The sequence below is a fragment of the Cebus imitator genome, unplaced genomic scaffold (assembly GCF_001604975.1).
Source record: "Cebus imitator isolate Cc_AM_T3 unplaced genomic scaffold, Cebus_imitator-1.0 Scaffold24, whole genome shotgun sequence".
NCBI classification, from domain to species: Eukaryota; Metazoa; Chordata; class Mammalia; order Primates; family Cebidae; genus Cebus; species Cebus imitator.
Genome location: NW_016107339.1, coordinates 31,321 through 44,326, shown reverse-complemented (window position 1 = coordinate 44,326; position 13,006 = coordinate 31,321). Strand labels below are relative to the sequence as shown.

The window sequence follows — 13,006 nt, the reverse complement described above, 5'->3', positions numbered from 1 at the left end:
AGTAGAGACAGGGTTTCACCATGTTGACCAGGATGGTCTCGATCTCTTGACCTCGTGATCCACCCGCCTCGGCCTCCCAAAGTGCTGGGATTACAGGCTTGAGCCACCGCACCCGGCGGACGTTTGTCTTTTGAACAGCATAGTGTTAAGTCAAACATGAATTCAAATCTCAGCCCCACCATTCATCAGCAGCTAATGGGACCAACTCCTGACTCTGTCTCAGGCCACAGTTCTGGAGGATTTGTTGGGGTCACAGAGCAATTGGAAGGCTGCTCCAATGCCACCCTCACATTCTTGATCACAGAGCTTTTCCACTTCAATTTCACCAAGTACTTAATTACCCAGAATTTTCCTAGGCTGGTGGATTCCCTGTCTCTTTGGGCTCTTCTGAAAATACCAGAACACAGACTGGAGCTCTTCCCACAGAATTATATTTGCATTTCTTTTTTTTTTTTTTTCTTTTTAAAAATTTTTGTATTTCCTTGCAACTCCAGCTCAAAAGAATACCCAATACCTTTTAAAGAAATAAAATGTATAAAACGTATTCAGTCTTTCATATAATTTTATTTTCTTCCTTCAACTATGATAATATGATATCCAAATTTTGTCTTAACTCGTGGGTCTGTAAACACAGACTTATCCATCCCACTTACAGGCAAGGCAAATGCTGCTTCTTGAAATGGTCCTACCATGGACCCTCTGATCATCCAACCCAAGTTGCCCCCTTGCCTGGCTTTATCTTCACTATATTGTGCAGCCACTTCATTGAATCTCATCCCAGACTTTAACTTTTCCATGGCTTCCATGATTTTGCCATGTTTTTCACATAGACTTGTGTCTGACCTTTACTGCACTGCCACCACCTTTGGGACGTTGAGCCTTCTTGTCAGCACTGTCAGTCCCAGAGGCTGCTCCCCCTTTCCCCGCTTTTCCAGAACCCCTTTTTCCTTTGGGCGGCATCTTGGAAACCTGCTGTTGAACTCTGACTATATTTGCATTACTTGTTAGAACAAACAACCATAGCTTAGGATAAGATGTTGGCAAAGCTCCCTTCCCTCGCTCTGTCAGCATTCTGATTGTAGGAACACCTGTCAATCTGCTTGGGAAGGTTCAGTCTCCCTCACTGGTTTTAGTGGCTTCCCTGGTGTCCTGGCCGGATCTCTCCCCTGGGGTCATTTTATTTCCTGCCCTCCTGGATCTGTCAACTGTGTTCCCAGCCCCCGCTGGCTGCCCCAGATGTCATACTACTTGACACCAACAACTGGCTGGCCTCCAAACCCACCCCTCCCTGCATTTCCCAAAGAAGGGATCCTTACTTATTTTTCTTCTCAGTCTCCATCTTTTCTTCTCTTTCCCCACTTCCTGTTGGATGGCTCTTGCTCTGGTGCTTTCCTGCCAGCCAGAATGTGACTTCTAGCTTTTTCCGAAGACTTTTGCTCTCCAGTTAGTCTGCATTCATTCATTCAATCATCAAACATTTTCCGTGCCCTTACTTTGTGTCAGCCCTGGTGGATGAAAACAGGCACTAGCCCTGTCCTTGTGGAGCCATATTCTACTGGAGACCAACCTTGATGGAATAATCCCAAAATATATAGAATCATAAACACAGAGAAGTGCTGTGAAGAAAAGGAACAGGAAACCATGAAATTGTATCCCAGGTGTACATGACAGAGTCTGAGGATTCAAAAAGACTTCCCTAAGGAAATGATGTTTGAACCCAGATCAGAAAGCAGTTGAGAGGCAGCTGGGAGGGATGGAGGATGAAGGGAGGATGATCTGGCAGAGGAATGGACCAGCTCTCAACCTTGGCACATATTTGCCTGACCAGGCTCAGTGGCTCACGCCTGTAATTCCAGCAATTTGGGAGGCCAAAGCGGGTGGCTCAGTTGAGCTCAGGAGCTTGAGACGAGCCTGGACAACACAGCAAAACCCTGTCTTTACTAAAAACAGAAAAATTAGCCAAGCGTGGTGGCACGCTCCTATAGTCCCAGCTACTCGGGAGGTTGAGGCAGGAGAATCACTTGAACGTGGGAGACAGAGGTTGCAGTGAGCTGAGATTATACCACTGCACTCCAGCCTGGGTGACAGAGTGAGACTGTTGAAAAAAAAAAAAAAAAAAAGACATGCCTTATGCTAGCGTGATAAAAAAATATTTTTAATAAATAAATAAAAGTGTGGATGCTGCCTACATTCAGTTCAGTTTTCAGAAGCCTTGGTGGAATTTGGTCTGGGATGTATCCTGGGCATCAGGGCCTTTAAAAGCCAAGGTACTCCCCTCACCGTTTTTCCACATTGCTAGGGAATACGTTTTCTGATCATATCTTTTCAAGACATGTCCTGACTTCTTCAGCACCAGGGGAGGGTAAATGGGATGAGCATATACTAACATTCTATTTTCTTCCAGAAGAAATGAAAGAAACCCTCACCCAGAAATTATTCTGTAGAGATCCTACATTGGCCAGGCGTGGTGGCTTACGCCTGTAATCCCAGCACCTTGGGAGGCTAAGGCGGGCCAATCACTTGAGGTCAGGAGACTGAGACCAGCCTGACCAACATGGCAAAAACCCTGTCTCTGCTAAAAATACAAAAGTTAGGCGTGGTGGCACACACCTGTAATCCCAGCTACACAGGAGGCTGAGGCAGGAGAATCGCTTGAACCTGGGAGGCAAAGGTTGCAGTGAGTCAAGATCGCTTCACTGCACTCCATCCTGGACAACAGAGCAAGACTCTGTCCCAAAAAAAAAGATTCTATATATGAGAAAAACAAAAAATGTTTGAAATAATTAGTCATCAGTCAATAATGTGTCTGTAGTCAAGAAGCCCTCTGTTAATAATGGTCTAAACAAATAGGGCGTTGTTTTTCTCCAATAACGAAATCCAGGCCGGGCGCAGTGGCTCATGCCTGTAATCCCAGCACTTTGGGAGGCCAAAGCAGGCAGATCACCTGAGGTCGGGAGTTCAAGACCAGCCTGACCAACATGGAGAAAGCCTGTTTCTACTAAAAATATAAGATTAGCCAGGCATGGTGGCGCATGCCTATAGTCCCAGCTACTTGGGAGGCTGAGGCAAGAGAATCGCTTGAACCCAGGAGGCGGAGGTTGTAATGAGCTGAGATCGTGCCATTGCGCCCCAGCCTGGGCAATAAGAGCAAAACTCCATCTCAAAAAAACAACAATGACAACAACAACAACAAAAATGAAAAAAGAAATCCAGAGGTAGACAATAGCTGGCTTTGATTCAGCCTCTGACTGTCACTGTCAGGGCCCCAGACCCCATGAGCCTTTTGTCTTTTCTTGCATGTTGACTTATCTCCTCATGCTTGTGACTGCCTGTTGGCAACATGGCTGCTGCAGCACCAGACATTTTTGCCTGTCTTCAAGGCAGGAAGGAGGGGGAAACTGTCTCCTCACAGCTATTTTTCTCACCGTATCTCCTCCATGTCTTGGATCAAAAGTGTCTATTTTTTTGTTTGTTTTGACAGAGTCTCACCAGGCTGGAGTGCAGTGGCACGATCTTGGCTCACGGCAACCTTGACCTCCCGGGTTCAAGCAATTCTTCTGCCTCAGCCTCCCAAATAGCTGGGACTGCAGGTGCGCGCCACCAAGCCCAGCTAATTTTTGTATTTTTAGTGGAAACGGGGTTTCATTATGTTGGCCAGGATGATGTTGATCTCTTGACCTCATGATCCGCCCGCCTCAGCCTTCCAGAGTGCTGGGATTACAGGAGTGAACCACTGCACCCGGCCAAAAGCATTTCTTTAACATGTCCCTCAGGCATACCCTGAAATGCTGTGGACTTTAACTTTTTTCTGTTGCATAGATCGCCCACATCCCTGGGTTGATTGGTCTTCTCTTCCTTGGCTCTAGTAATACAGCAGTCTGTTGCTTCCTAGGACAACTTATAATGGGACCCAAAGGGGAAAGAGGATTTCCCGGGCCTCCAGGAAGATGTCTTTGCGGACCCCCTACGAATGTGAATAACCCTTCCTACGGGGAATCCATGTATGGGCCCAGTTCCCCGCGAGTTCCTGTGGTAAGGCTTTCCGGGAGAAGTCTAGGATGGTTATCCGTGAGGACCTCTCATCTGATCCTTATGGGGCTTTGTAAAATCCTTACTTTCTTTCATGACTCTGGGTACACGTTCATTATAGGAAATTGGAAAATATGAGAAAATCAAAAGAGGAAAACCAAATTGTCCATTTGATTGTGAGTCCATTTTGGGGGTATTTTCTTTGTCTTTTTAAAATCTAACTTTTATATGGTTGAGATTATATTGTATAAAAATGCTGTACTTTGTTATCTTAGTTGAAATCCTGCCATGTTTCCACCCTCTAGAAATAACATTTTAAGCTTTTTTAAAGAGAAAATTTCAAATACATGTAAAAGCAGAATAGTGTAATGAACTATTACACTGTGTACCCGTCACCCGACTTGAATAATGATGAACTCATGGCTAGCCTTGTATCCTGGTTTTCTCTTTATGCCCACCCACTAGGGCCCATCCTGTGTTGGATTATTTTGAAGTAAACCTTGGACATCAATTCATCATAATCATCCATTCAGTGTGACTGGGCTACAATTTATTTAATCAGTGTTGGTGTTTAAGCAACATATTGTTTATTGGCCACCCCCAAGCTTTTTGCTAATGTAAATAATATTGTAAAGAACATCTTTGAGTGTGATAATTTTAAGAATCACTTCCAGATGTCAAATTACTTGACTATATGACATTGCCTTTTGATTTAAGTCTTGGGAGCATTTTAAATATTTAAAAGTGTTAAATTCAAGTGAATAGTTTCAAACTCCGACATTAGGAACTGGATCGAGAAGGTGTGGGAATCAAGACACTCCTCTCACTTCAGAAGGAATGCTAGAATGTAATGTGCAAATCCCTCTTCCCACTGTTGAGCAGCCCAAGGATAGAGATGGTTTCCTCTGCCAGCTTTTTCCCTGTCCCCTGCAGAATTGTTTTCTGGAATCCTCACCATTGTGTTCTCTGGCAGATTTTTGTGGTCAACAACCAGGAGGAGCTTGAGAGGCTGAATACCCAAAACGCCATTGCCTTCCGCAGAGACCAGAGATCTCTCTACTTCAAGGACAGCCTTGGCTGGCTCCCCATCCAGGTACCCCCAGGCCATCACCTCAGGACATACTCCCTGCCCAGGAAAGAGATGCATCCATTAAAAGAAGGGAAGGTCACCCCACTGGGCCTGGGGAGGGCTTTCTGCAGTCTATCTGCATGTGAGGGCTGAGCATCCTCCCTCAAACTGTTTCTCAGAAGCCCTCCATTCCCCTACCCTGACCCCCAAATAAAAGCCCCTCTCTGAGCCAAGGTTCCAGATGGTCTCCACATCCCTGCGTGCCAGGTTGTCATTTTGATGTGACCCAGCATTCATCCAGCTACAGAGCTCTAGGTGACAAGAAAGGAGTATCTTTCCCACCCCTGGGAGGAGGTCAAGGCATGCCACCCAGCCGTGCCGTGGGACCCAGAACCAGTGACCTCCCTGCCTGCGGCTGCCCGGGCATGCCATGCTCCAGTTAATGCTGTGTGCTTCCTTGGCCAGCTGACCCCTCTCTACCCTGTGGATTACACTGTAGACCAGCGCGGCACCTGCGGGGATGGGCTCCTGCAGCCTGGGGAGGAGTGTGACGACGGTAACAACGATGTGGGTGACGACTGCATCAGTGAGTGAGGTCCAGCCCAGGAGGACCTGAGGCCTGAACAGCAGGGGGGTGGGACTGGGAACCAGCCCCGAACACCAGCTGTGGTGCTTTGGGACCATTCTAGACCCAGAGAAGGGTGTACCCAGGCTGTCCTGTGCCATCCACCCTAGTCCTTGCTGCCCCAATTTCAGCCCAAATGTTAACTCTCCTACCACCCAAGCACCTCACCAGGGGTGGATGTCAAGGGTCCTCCCCCAGTTAGACCTTCTTTATCCGAAAATGTAGCCACCAGGTCCTTCCAGTCCTACATCTTAGCAAAATCCATGTTACAGGTGCAGAAGGTAAAGGTGATAGGCTGTCACTTTGCAAGGAGGAGTGAAAGGCAAAAGGGAGAGGCCAAGAATCTGAACGAGGGCTCATTTACCAGGTAGAGTTCGAGTGGCAAAGCCCTCCATAGAGGAAGCTGGGCCAGCCAGAGCTTTCATCAGCCTCATGGGCTGCTGCGTTTACTGGTAGGAAGCAAGCTCTGGAAGGTTTGCTTTTTTTTTTTCTTCTTTAAATCAAGTAACAAAACCAGGAAGTGTGGTGGAAAGCATGAGCTGAAGTGTCAACAGAGATTGAATGTAGGCTCTGAGAACCACCAACCACCCTCAGGCTCAAGGCAGAGGCCACACAGTGGGTGGGGTGATAGGGGGCAGTTTACGGCTCTGAGCCTCACTTTCCTTAGCTGTGAAATGTGCTGGCTGCTCAAGTCCTGGAGATCCTGTTAGCTAACATGTGCAGGGATTATCTGGATATAGTAAGGGTTCAACCATTGTTCACAGAATTCATTTAGGGAGTGTGGTTCAAGCCCCTCCTCTAAAGAGCCAGGCTGGGGCTCCGGGCTGGGTGCGTGTGGATGCAAAGCCATGGTCCTTCCTCTCAAGAAGCTCAGGGGAGGCTGGGCGCAGTGGCTCATGCCTGTAATCTCAACATTTTGGGAAGCTGAGGTTGGAGGATCACTTGAGCCTGGGAGTTCAAGACCAGCCTGGGCAACAGAGCAAGACCCAATCTCTACAAAATAATTAAAAATTTAAAAAAATTAGCCAGGCCTGGTGGTGCACACCTATAGTCCCAGCTACTCAGGAGGGTGAGGTGAGAGGATGGCTTGAGCCCAGGGGTTCAAGGCTGCAGTGAGCTGCAGTTGCACCCCTGCACTCCAGGCTGGGCGACAGAGTGAGACTCTCTCAAAAAAAAAAAAAAAAAGTTCAGGGGAAGGATGACAGGGCAGAGTGGGTGTCGGGAGATGCTGCTGGTTATCTCAGTATGGTCTCACTGTCTCCCGGCAGCTCCAGGGATGGCATCCCCTAGGAGGCTGGCCCAGCCCAGAGTCCCTTCTGCCTCTGGTGCACAGCGTTAAATAGGAGCTTTCACAGTTAGGAAGGAGCAAATGGGCTCTCCCGCCCTGTGAAAATGATGCTGGGGTCCATACTCCAAGACCCTCCCATCGTGTGAGAGCAGAGGTCTTTGCTGAAGATCATGTGGCTCTCCAGGGACCCAAGGCTGGGCTCACCAGTGTCACACAGAAGCTCTCTGTTGACCGATGAGAGTCCCCATGCACACTCACTGGGGATCAGCAGTCTCCCAGCGCTCACTCCCAGGACCCCCACACTGGCTCTATGAGGTGGAGGTCATGTCAGTGTCCCAGTTTTGCAGATAACCGCCTGGAGTCTCCCCACCCCTCAGCTAGTAGGTGGTTAGGCGGGGCCGGAGCCAGGGTTTCCTCATTCTTGTCCCATAGCACATCAATGTGGGACCAGAGCCTGAGGGGCAGTCCCTGGAGGAGTATGAAGCTTACTGGAGGCAAGTTCTCTCAGCAGTGCAGCATTTAGGGGGGATCCCTTCGGCTGCATGGTCCTTACAAGCTGAAGCAAGCCTGGCACCTCTGCTCCTTCTCAGGACTGCACCTCCTTATGTCCCCTCAGGCTGTCACCGTGCCTACTGTGGAGACGGTCACCGGCATAAGGGTGTGGAGGACTGTGATGGCTCCGACTTTGGCTACCTGACGTGCGAGACCTATCTCCCTGGGTAGGGATGGCTCCCTCCCCCTTCTCCCTTTCTCCCACTCTCCTCCTTGCTTTCCTTCTTTCCTTCACAAATATTTTGAGTGCCTCTCCATTTCGTAGTGCCTTCTAGATACTGAGGCATGGTGATAAATGACACAACACATGCTCCCCGCCCATCATGTGCCCTCTTGGTCAGCACTGCCTGCGTGCCACTGAGGCTGAGCCACGGCACACACAGCCACCTGCTCTGTCCGAGATCCAGAAGGGAACTGCAGTCTCTGAGATCAGCTGCTGCCCTGTATGAGCAGCCACAAAACCCAGTGGTCACTGTGATCACGTAGTCTCCTGGGCTGTGGGCCTAGGTGGGAAACCCAGTGGAGAGTAAAGGTCTCAACGCATTTCAAAGAATCCGTACGTCTCCCTAACCTGACTTCCCTGGAACATGCTGCCCATCCCTCAGGCATGCCTGTGAATGTAAGTGAGATCAAATCAGCCTTAATATCTAAGTTTGCAAGCTCATGGCCCCTCCAAGCAAGTACTCCCTCCAAGGACCCCTCTAGTTATTTCTGAGACTCCTCAGTGGCTATTTATGTTGCTCAGGACAAGTATTTCACATGTCCTGGCTCCATGCTGGCATCTGCCAAGCCAACTGAGGGCCACCATCCCATGAGGCGCTGATTCCATGCCCAGATTGTAACCCCTGTGCTCCTTCCAAGGTGCAGAAGATACATGTCTCCTCAGTCCTTACAGAATCAGAGTTGTACAATGTTCTCAGGAAAACGGGGAGGCCATTCCTTCCCACCCAGGCCATGCCCTGCTCTTCCCTTGGTTCCAGAGTGGATCCTACTGGTATCTCCAACCTCTTCTGTCCTTGAGTCCAGTCTCTTCAGCTTTTACTCCCACCTTTTCCTCTTATAGACTCAGACCTGGGCCCTTGGCAGGGCTGGGGAGCCATGCCTGCCCCTCCGTTGCCCACTCTCTGCTCTCTTCCTAGGGGGTCTCCCTAACACTCACATATTAGCATGTTCAACCAGGCTGGGAGAACTACAGACCTATAGTCTCCCCCAGACTCCAAGCCCGTTTAGGCTCGGCCAGGACCCCACTCCATGTATGTGCAGTGCCCCTCTCCCTGAAGGAAGGAAGACCCCTGATAGGCCTTTGCTAGAGAGCTGGCTCTTCATGGCTCCACTGAGACAAAAGAGTGTAGACGATCAGGTAGAGTGCAGGATCAAGTAGAGCCGAGGGCTCCCCCACGCTCACTGTGGTTATGCAGCGACTCCCCAGAAACCTCAGAGGGACGCTTGTGACTGTGCGTGTGAGGTTTAACACCCTGTCTCAGATGATCATTCTGGCCTACAGAGGTATAAACTGCACTGTCCAATATGGTAGCTCCCACTCACAGGCCACTGTTCAAATTTAAAGTAATTGTAAGTAAACTTAAAATGCAGCTATTCAGGCCAGGCACTATGGCTCACGCCTGTTCCAGCACTGTAGGAGGCCGAGGTAGGTGGATCATCTGAGGTCAGGAGTTCAAGACCATCCCGGCCAACATGGTGAAACCACGCCTCTACTAAAAATACAAATGTTAGCCGGGCGTGGTGGCACGCACCTGTAATCCCAGCTGCTCGGGAAGCTGAGGCAGGAGAATTGCTTGAATCCAGGAGGCAGAGGTTGAAGTGAGCTGAGATCACACCACTGCACTCCAGCCTGGGGGACAGAGCGAAACTCTGTCTCAAAGAAAAGGAAAAAAAATGCAGTTATTCAGTCACGGTAGCTACATTTCAAGAGCTCAATAGCCACATCTGGCCAGTAGCTTTGCAGATACAGGACATTTTTGTCAGTATGGCGCATTGTAACCTTTCAGACCTTGAGAAGGGGGTGATTCTCTTACAGATGCTGTGCTAAGAGCAGGGTGACCATCTCCTTCCACCCAGGCCCCTAGCGGGGGCTCAAGACAAAAATCCCAGAGACATGATTCAGCTCCCCCAGGCCTCACCCCAAATGAGAATGGGAAAAGTTTTTATAGAACCACTGGCCATTGGCCACTGTTTGATAAGGTTTGACCAGGAGTCACCAGCAGGTAAGAGGTGGCCTTTTAGAACGTGTCTTTGCCTCCCTCAGGTCATATGGAGACCTGCGATGCACCCAGTACTGCTACATCGACTCCACGCCCTGCCGCTACTTCACCTGAGGCTGTGAGGAGGAGGTGGGCTGCGCCCCACAGAGCTGGCAGCAGCTTCTCACCGTCATCAAACTGGCCATGCACTGTCCTGGCCCCGTCTCCACCAATCTTTGTGTGACAAAAACAAGGACAAATTCCTGCTACTAAGACTTGCTGTTAACTCAGTGTGACCGGAAGAATTTAGGACCACTGCATCCTGTCTTAATCCAAAGTACCAGAAAACCTTCCGCGTGCCCAACCTGAGAACTGTTCCCCATTGCTACCATCGGCCAAACAACCGGTTACAAGGCTCTTCCTCTTCTGGAATGTCGCTGACCCAGGCCGCCAACGTGGCTGAGCACTGTGAGACACACATAGACCTGCGGGGCTGTTTTGGTATGTTTGGATCTTGTTGGGGAATCTGGAGTACAGGCCTCTCCTCCTCCCGGCCTCCAAAAGGAGCAGGCATTCTCACTCAGCCTGGGCAGCCAGCTCTCAGGGCTCTCAGGGCCTGTGGACCACTAAGCAGGGAAGTGGGCACGTTCTCTCAATGTGGCTTACAGCCTTGAACCTGCCACAGGACCCCGCGACTGGCCACAGCCCAGCCCAGCCTGATGTGGATGTGGCTGCCCAGGAAGAGACTTAACTGTGAAAAAGTACTGAGAACCCACCTGACCCAAGCTTCCCGCAAGCAGAGGCTAGAGACGAGTCTTCTCAGAGTTTCCCAAAGGGGCGGCTCTTGTGGTTTCAAAATCTCCGGCACCATCCTGACCTCTTGGCTCTCTCTGTACTTTGGCCCCTGTCTCGCAAATGTCCCTCATGTCCATTTCCTGTCCAGGAGACTCACGAGGACTGTGTGACCTGCACAAGCCTACACCTGGGCAAGCTCTTGGTGTCTCCTTGGTCCTTTGACAGATACTGGCCTGGGTCCCCCATCTAGGGCTCACTGTGAGTGCTGTCTCTAGGCAGAGTGTTCCTGGCCGGAGGGCTACCTCCTTGCCTCCTGCTGACCCCCGACAGTACCTTGTGGCCTTCCTTTTGTGTCTGCATATTGCATAGCCTTGTCCTCCTGTGTGCCTTAGCTGCTCCCTGTTCGATAAGATCATTAGTCCTGCATGTCTGTGAGCTGCCTCTCATCACCATTTTTCTGGAGTAGGGCTTAGTTTTATTTTGGAAAGACATCTCCAAGGTGAGGTCCACCCCCACAGCAGACCTCAAGTGGAATTTGCCCATTTGTTACCAGCTGGAGGGTACCCCTGGGTTTTTGTATGAAGCTATTTAATGAGCCTGAGTCTTGGGGACTCAGCAGGCTGGAGCTTGGGACCCAGTGAACCATCTCCTGGTGTCTGTAGGTGGACCCTGTCTCCCACAGGTGATGTCAACCCGAGGATGGTGTTTTTAGAGGCAGGCACATGGTCAGCCTTGTCCCCTTCACCTTTACTACGAGGCCAGGGGAGATGTGGTTTTCATGCTGCTTCCGCCATCACACTGGGGTTTCCGGATGGGAAATCAAAAAATAAAGGCAGTTCATTTCCCCGCTGTGGCTCTCTCTTCCGTGGTGGGGTGGGGCCAGTGTCTCAACATTGCCAGATGGAGTGAGGAGTCTGAATTCAAATCTGCTTCCGGATTCTGTGGAGGGTTCTGGAATGTGGAAGCATTCCAGCTCCTTCAGGGACAAGGGAGGAAACAGATCCAGAGATGTCATGGACTTCCCAAGGTCACAAAACCCAGTCTTGCTAGCCCAGCCTCATCCCCAGCCTTAGTTTTAGGACCTTGTTGAGGATGGAATGGAGGTCTAGTACTACTCCTGGACCTGGCCAAGAGAGGCCCTGTCCTGGGTCCCAAGGCTGGAGGGCCCCACTCTGGCCCTCCTCTGGCCATTACCCTCCCCACAGAGCGAGGTGTCTGTGTGGCCAAAGTAACACACCCACTGGTGCTTGCACACCCCACTCCTAGACCATGCTCCAGGTACCTGGGAAACCACAGTTCCCTACCCAGGTGGTCCTGAGCCTGCTTCCTGGACCTGCAGGCCTCTTGCCCATGTCTGTTCTCCTGAGTGTGACCTGCAGACATGCAGGCCTGGGGGTGGCCAGCAAAAAATTGTTAGATGGGGCTTAGAATGTGGGCTGGGATTTCCTCATGGGCACACATGAGGCTCTTCTCAGTGTGGGATGGGCAGGGGGTAAAAACAGAAGCAGGTCTGGCAGGGGAGCTGGACCCTGCTCTCCTCTTGCTACCACAAGACTTTGTGGAATCTAAAATTCCAAATTCAAACCTGGCCTTCTATTCTTTATGAAAGTATCCTTTTTGAGGGAAACAAATAGAATATATTGAGTCTTAGCTGGGAGTGGTGGCATGTGCCCATAGTCCCAGCTATTTGGGAGGCTGTGGTGAGAGGATCACTTGAGTCCAGGAATTTCTATTAGTCCATTTTCATGCTGCTGATAAAGACATACCTGAGACTGGGCAATTTACAAAAGAAAGAGGTTTAATGGACTTAACAGTTCCACATGGCTGGGGAGGCCTTACCATCATGGCGGAAGGCAAGGAGGAGCAAGTTACTTCCTACATGGATGACAGCAGGCAAAGAGAGAAAGAGAGCTTGTGCAGGGGAACTCTTTTTAAAACCATCAGATTTCGTGAGACTTATTCACTGTCACGAGAATAGCACGGGAAAGAATTGCTCCCATGATTCAGTTACCTCCCACCAGGTCCCTCCCACAACATGTGGGAATTCAAGATGAGATCTGGGTGGGGATACAGCCAAACCATATCAGGTGGCATGTGCCTGCAGTCCCAGCTACTTGGGAGGCTGTGGTGAGAGGATCACTTGAGTCCAGGAATTCAAGCCAGCCTGGGCAACACAGTGAAACACCCCCCCACCTCTAAAAAACAAAAAGCAAAACAACAAAAATAGTCTATTCTTTGATTGTAATGTAAATACCTAGACATTTGGTATGTGAATGTCCATATATGTTCTTTCCTGGACCCTGAAACATTAGGGCTGTGCCTGTCTTGAGCTATTTCAATGGACAGTTCTGAAAGGCTCAGGAAATGGGAGGATTCAAAGTCACACGTTTTAAGAATGTGTATAATAGTAATTCTGCCCCTTTGGCATTTTGAAATGGAAAGATGAG

At 49.8% G+C, this 13,006-nt stretch overlaps 1 protein-coding gene and 1 pseudogene across 7 annotated transcripts in view; one reads left to right on the top strand and one right to left on the bottom strand.

The window, feature by feature from the left end:
• Positions 1 to 11,404, top strand: part of COLQ (collagen like tail subunit of asymmetric acetylcholinesterase) — a 100,397-nt gene extending 88,993 nt beyond the window's left edge. For 3 of the 7 annotated variants that reach the window (XM_017522480.2, XM_037736224.1, XM_037736223.1), the window contains 5 exons: positions 3,893 to 4,032; positions 5,003 to 5,122; positions 5,564 to 5,684; positions 7,628 to 7,730; positions 9,830 to 9,899. In XM_017522480.2, the coding sequence (XP_017377969.1) occupies positions 3,893 to 4,032; positions 5,003 to 5,122; positions 5,564 to 5,684; positions 7,628 to 7,730; positions 9,830 to 9,899 (554 nt within the window). Of the gene's footprint in view, positions 1 to 3,892; positions 4,033 to 5,002; positions 5,123 to 5,563; positions 5,685 to 7,627; positions 7,731 to 9,829 lie in introns of all 7 variants that reach the window. The other 4 variants (XM_017522474.2, XM_017522475.2, XM_037736222.1 and 1 more) reach the window with 3 other exon arrangements.
• On the bottom strand, positions 549 to 1,037 carry LOC119470177 (annotated as a pseudogene).
• Positions 11,405 to 13,006: the final 1,602 nt, after the last annotated feature.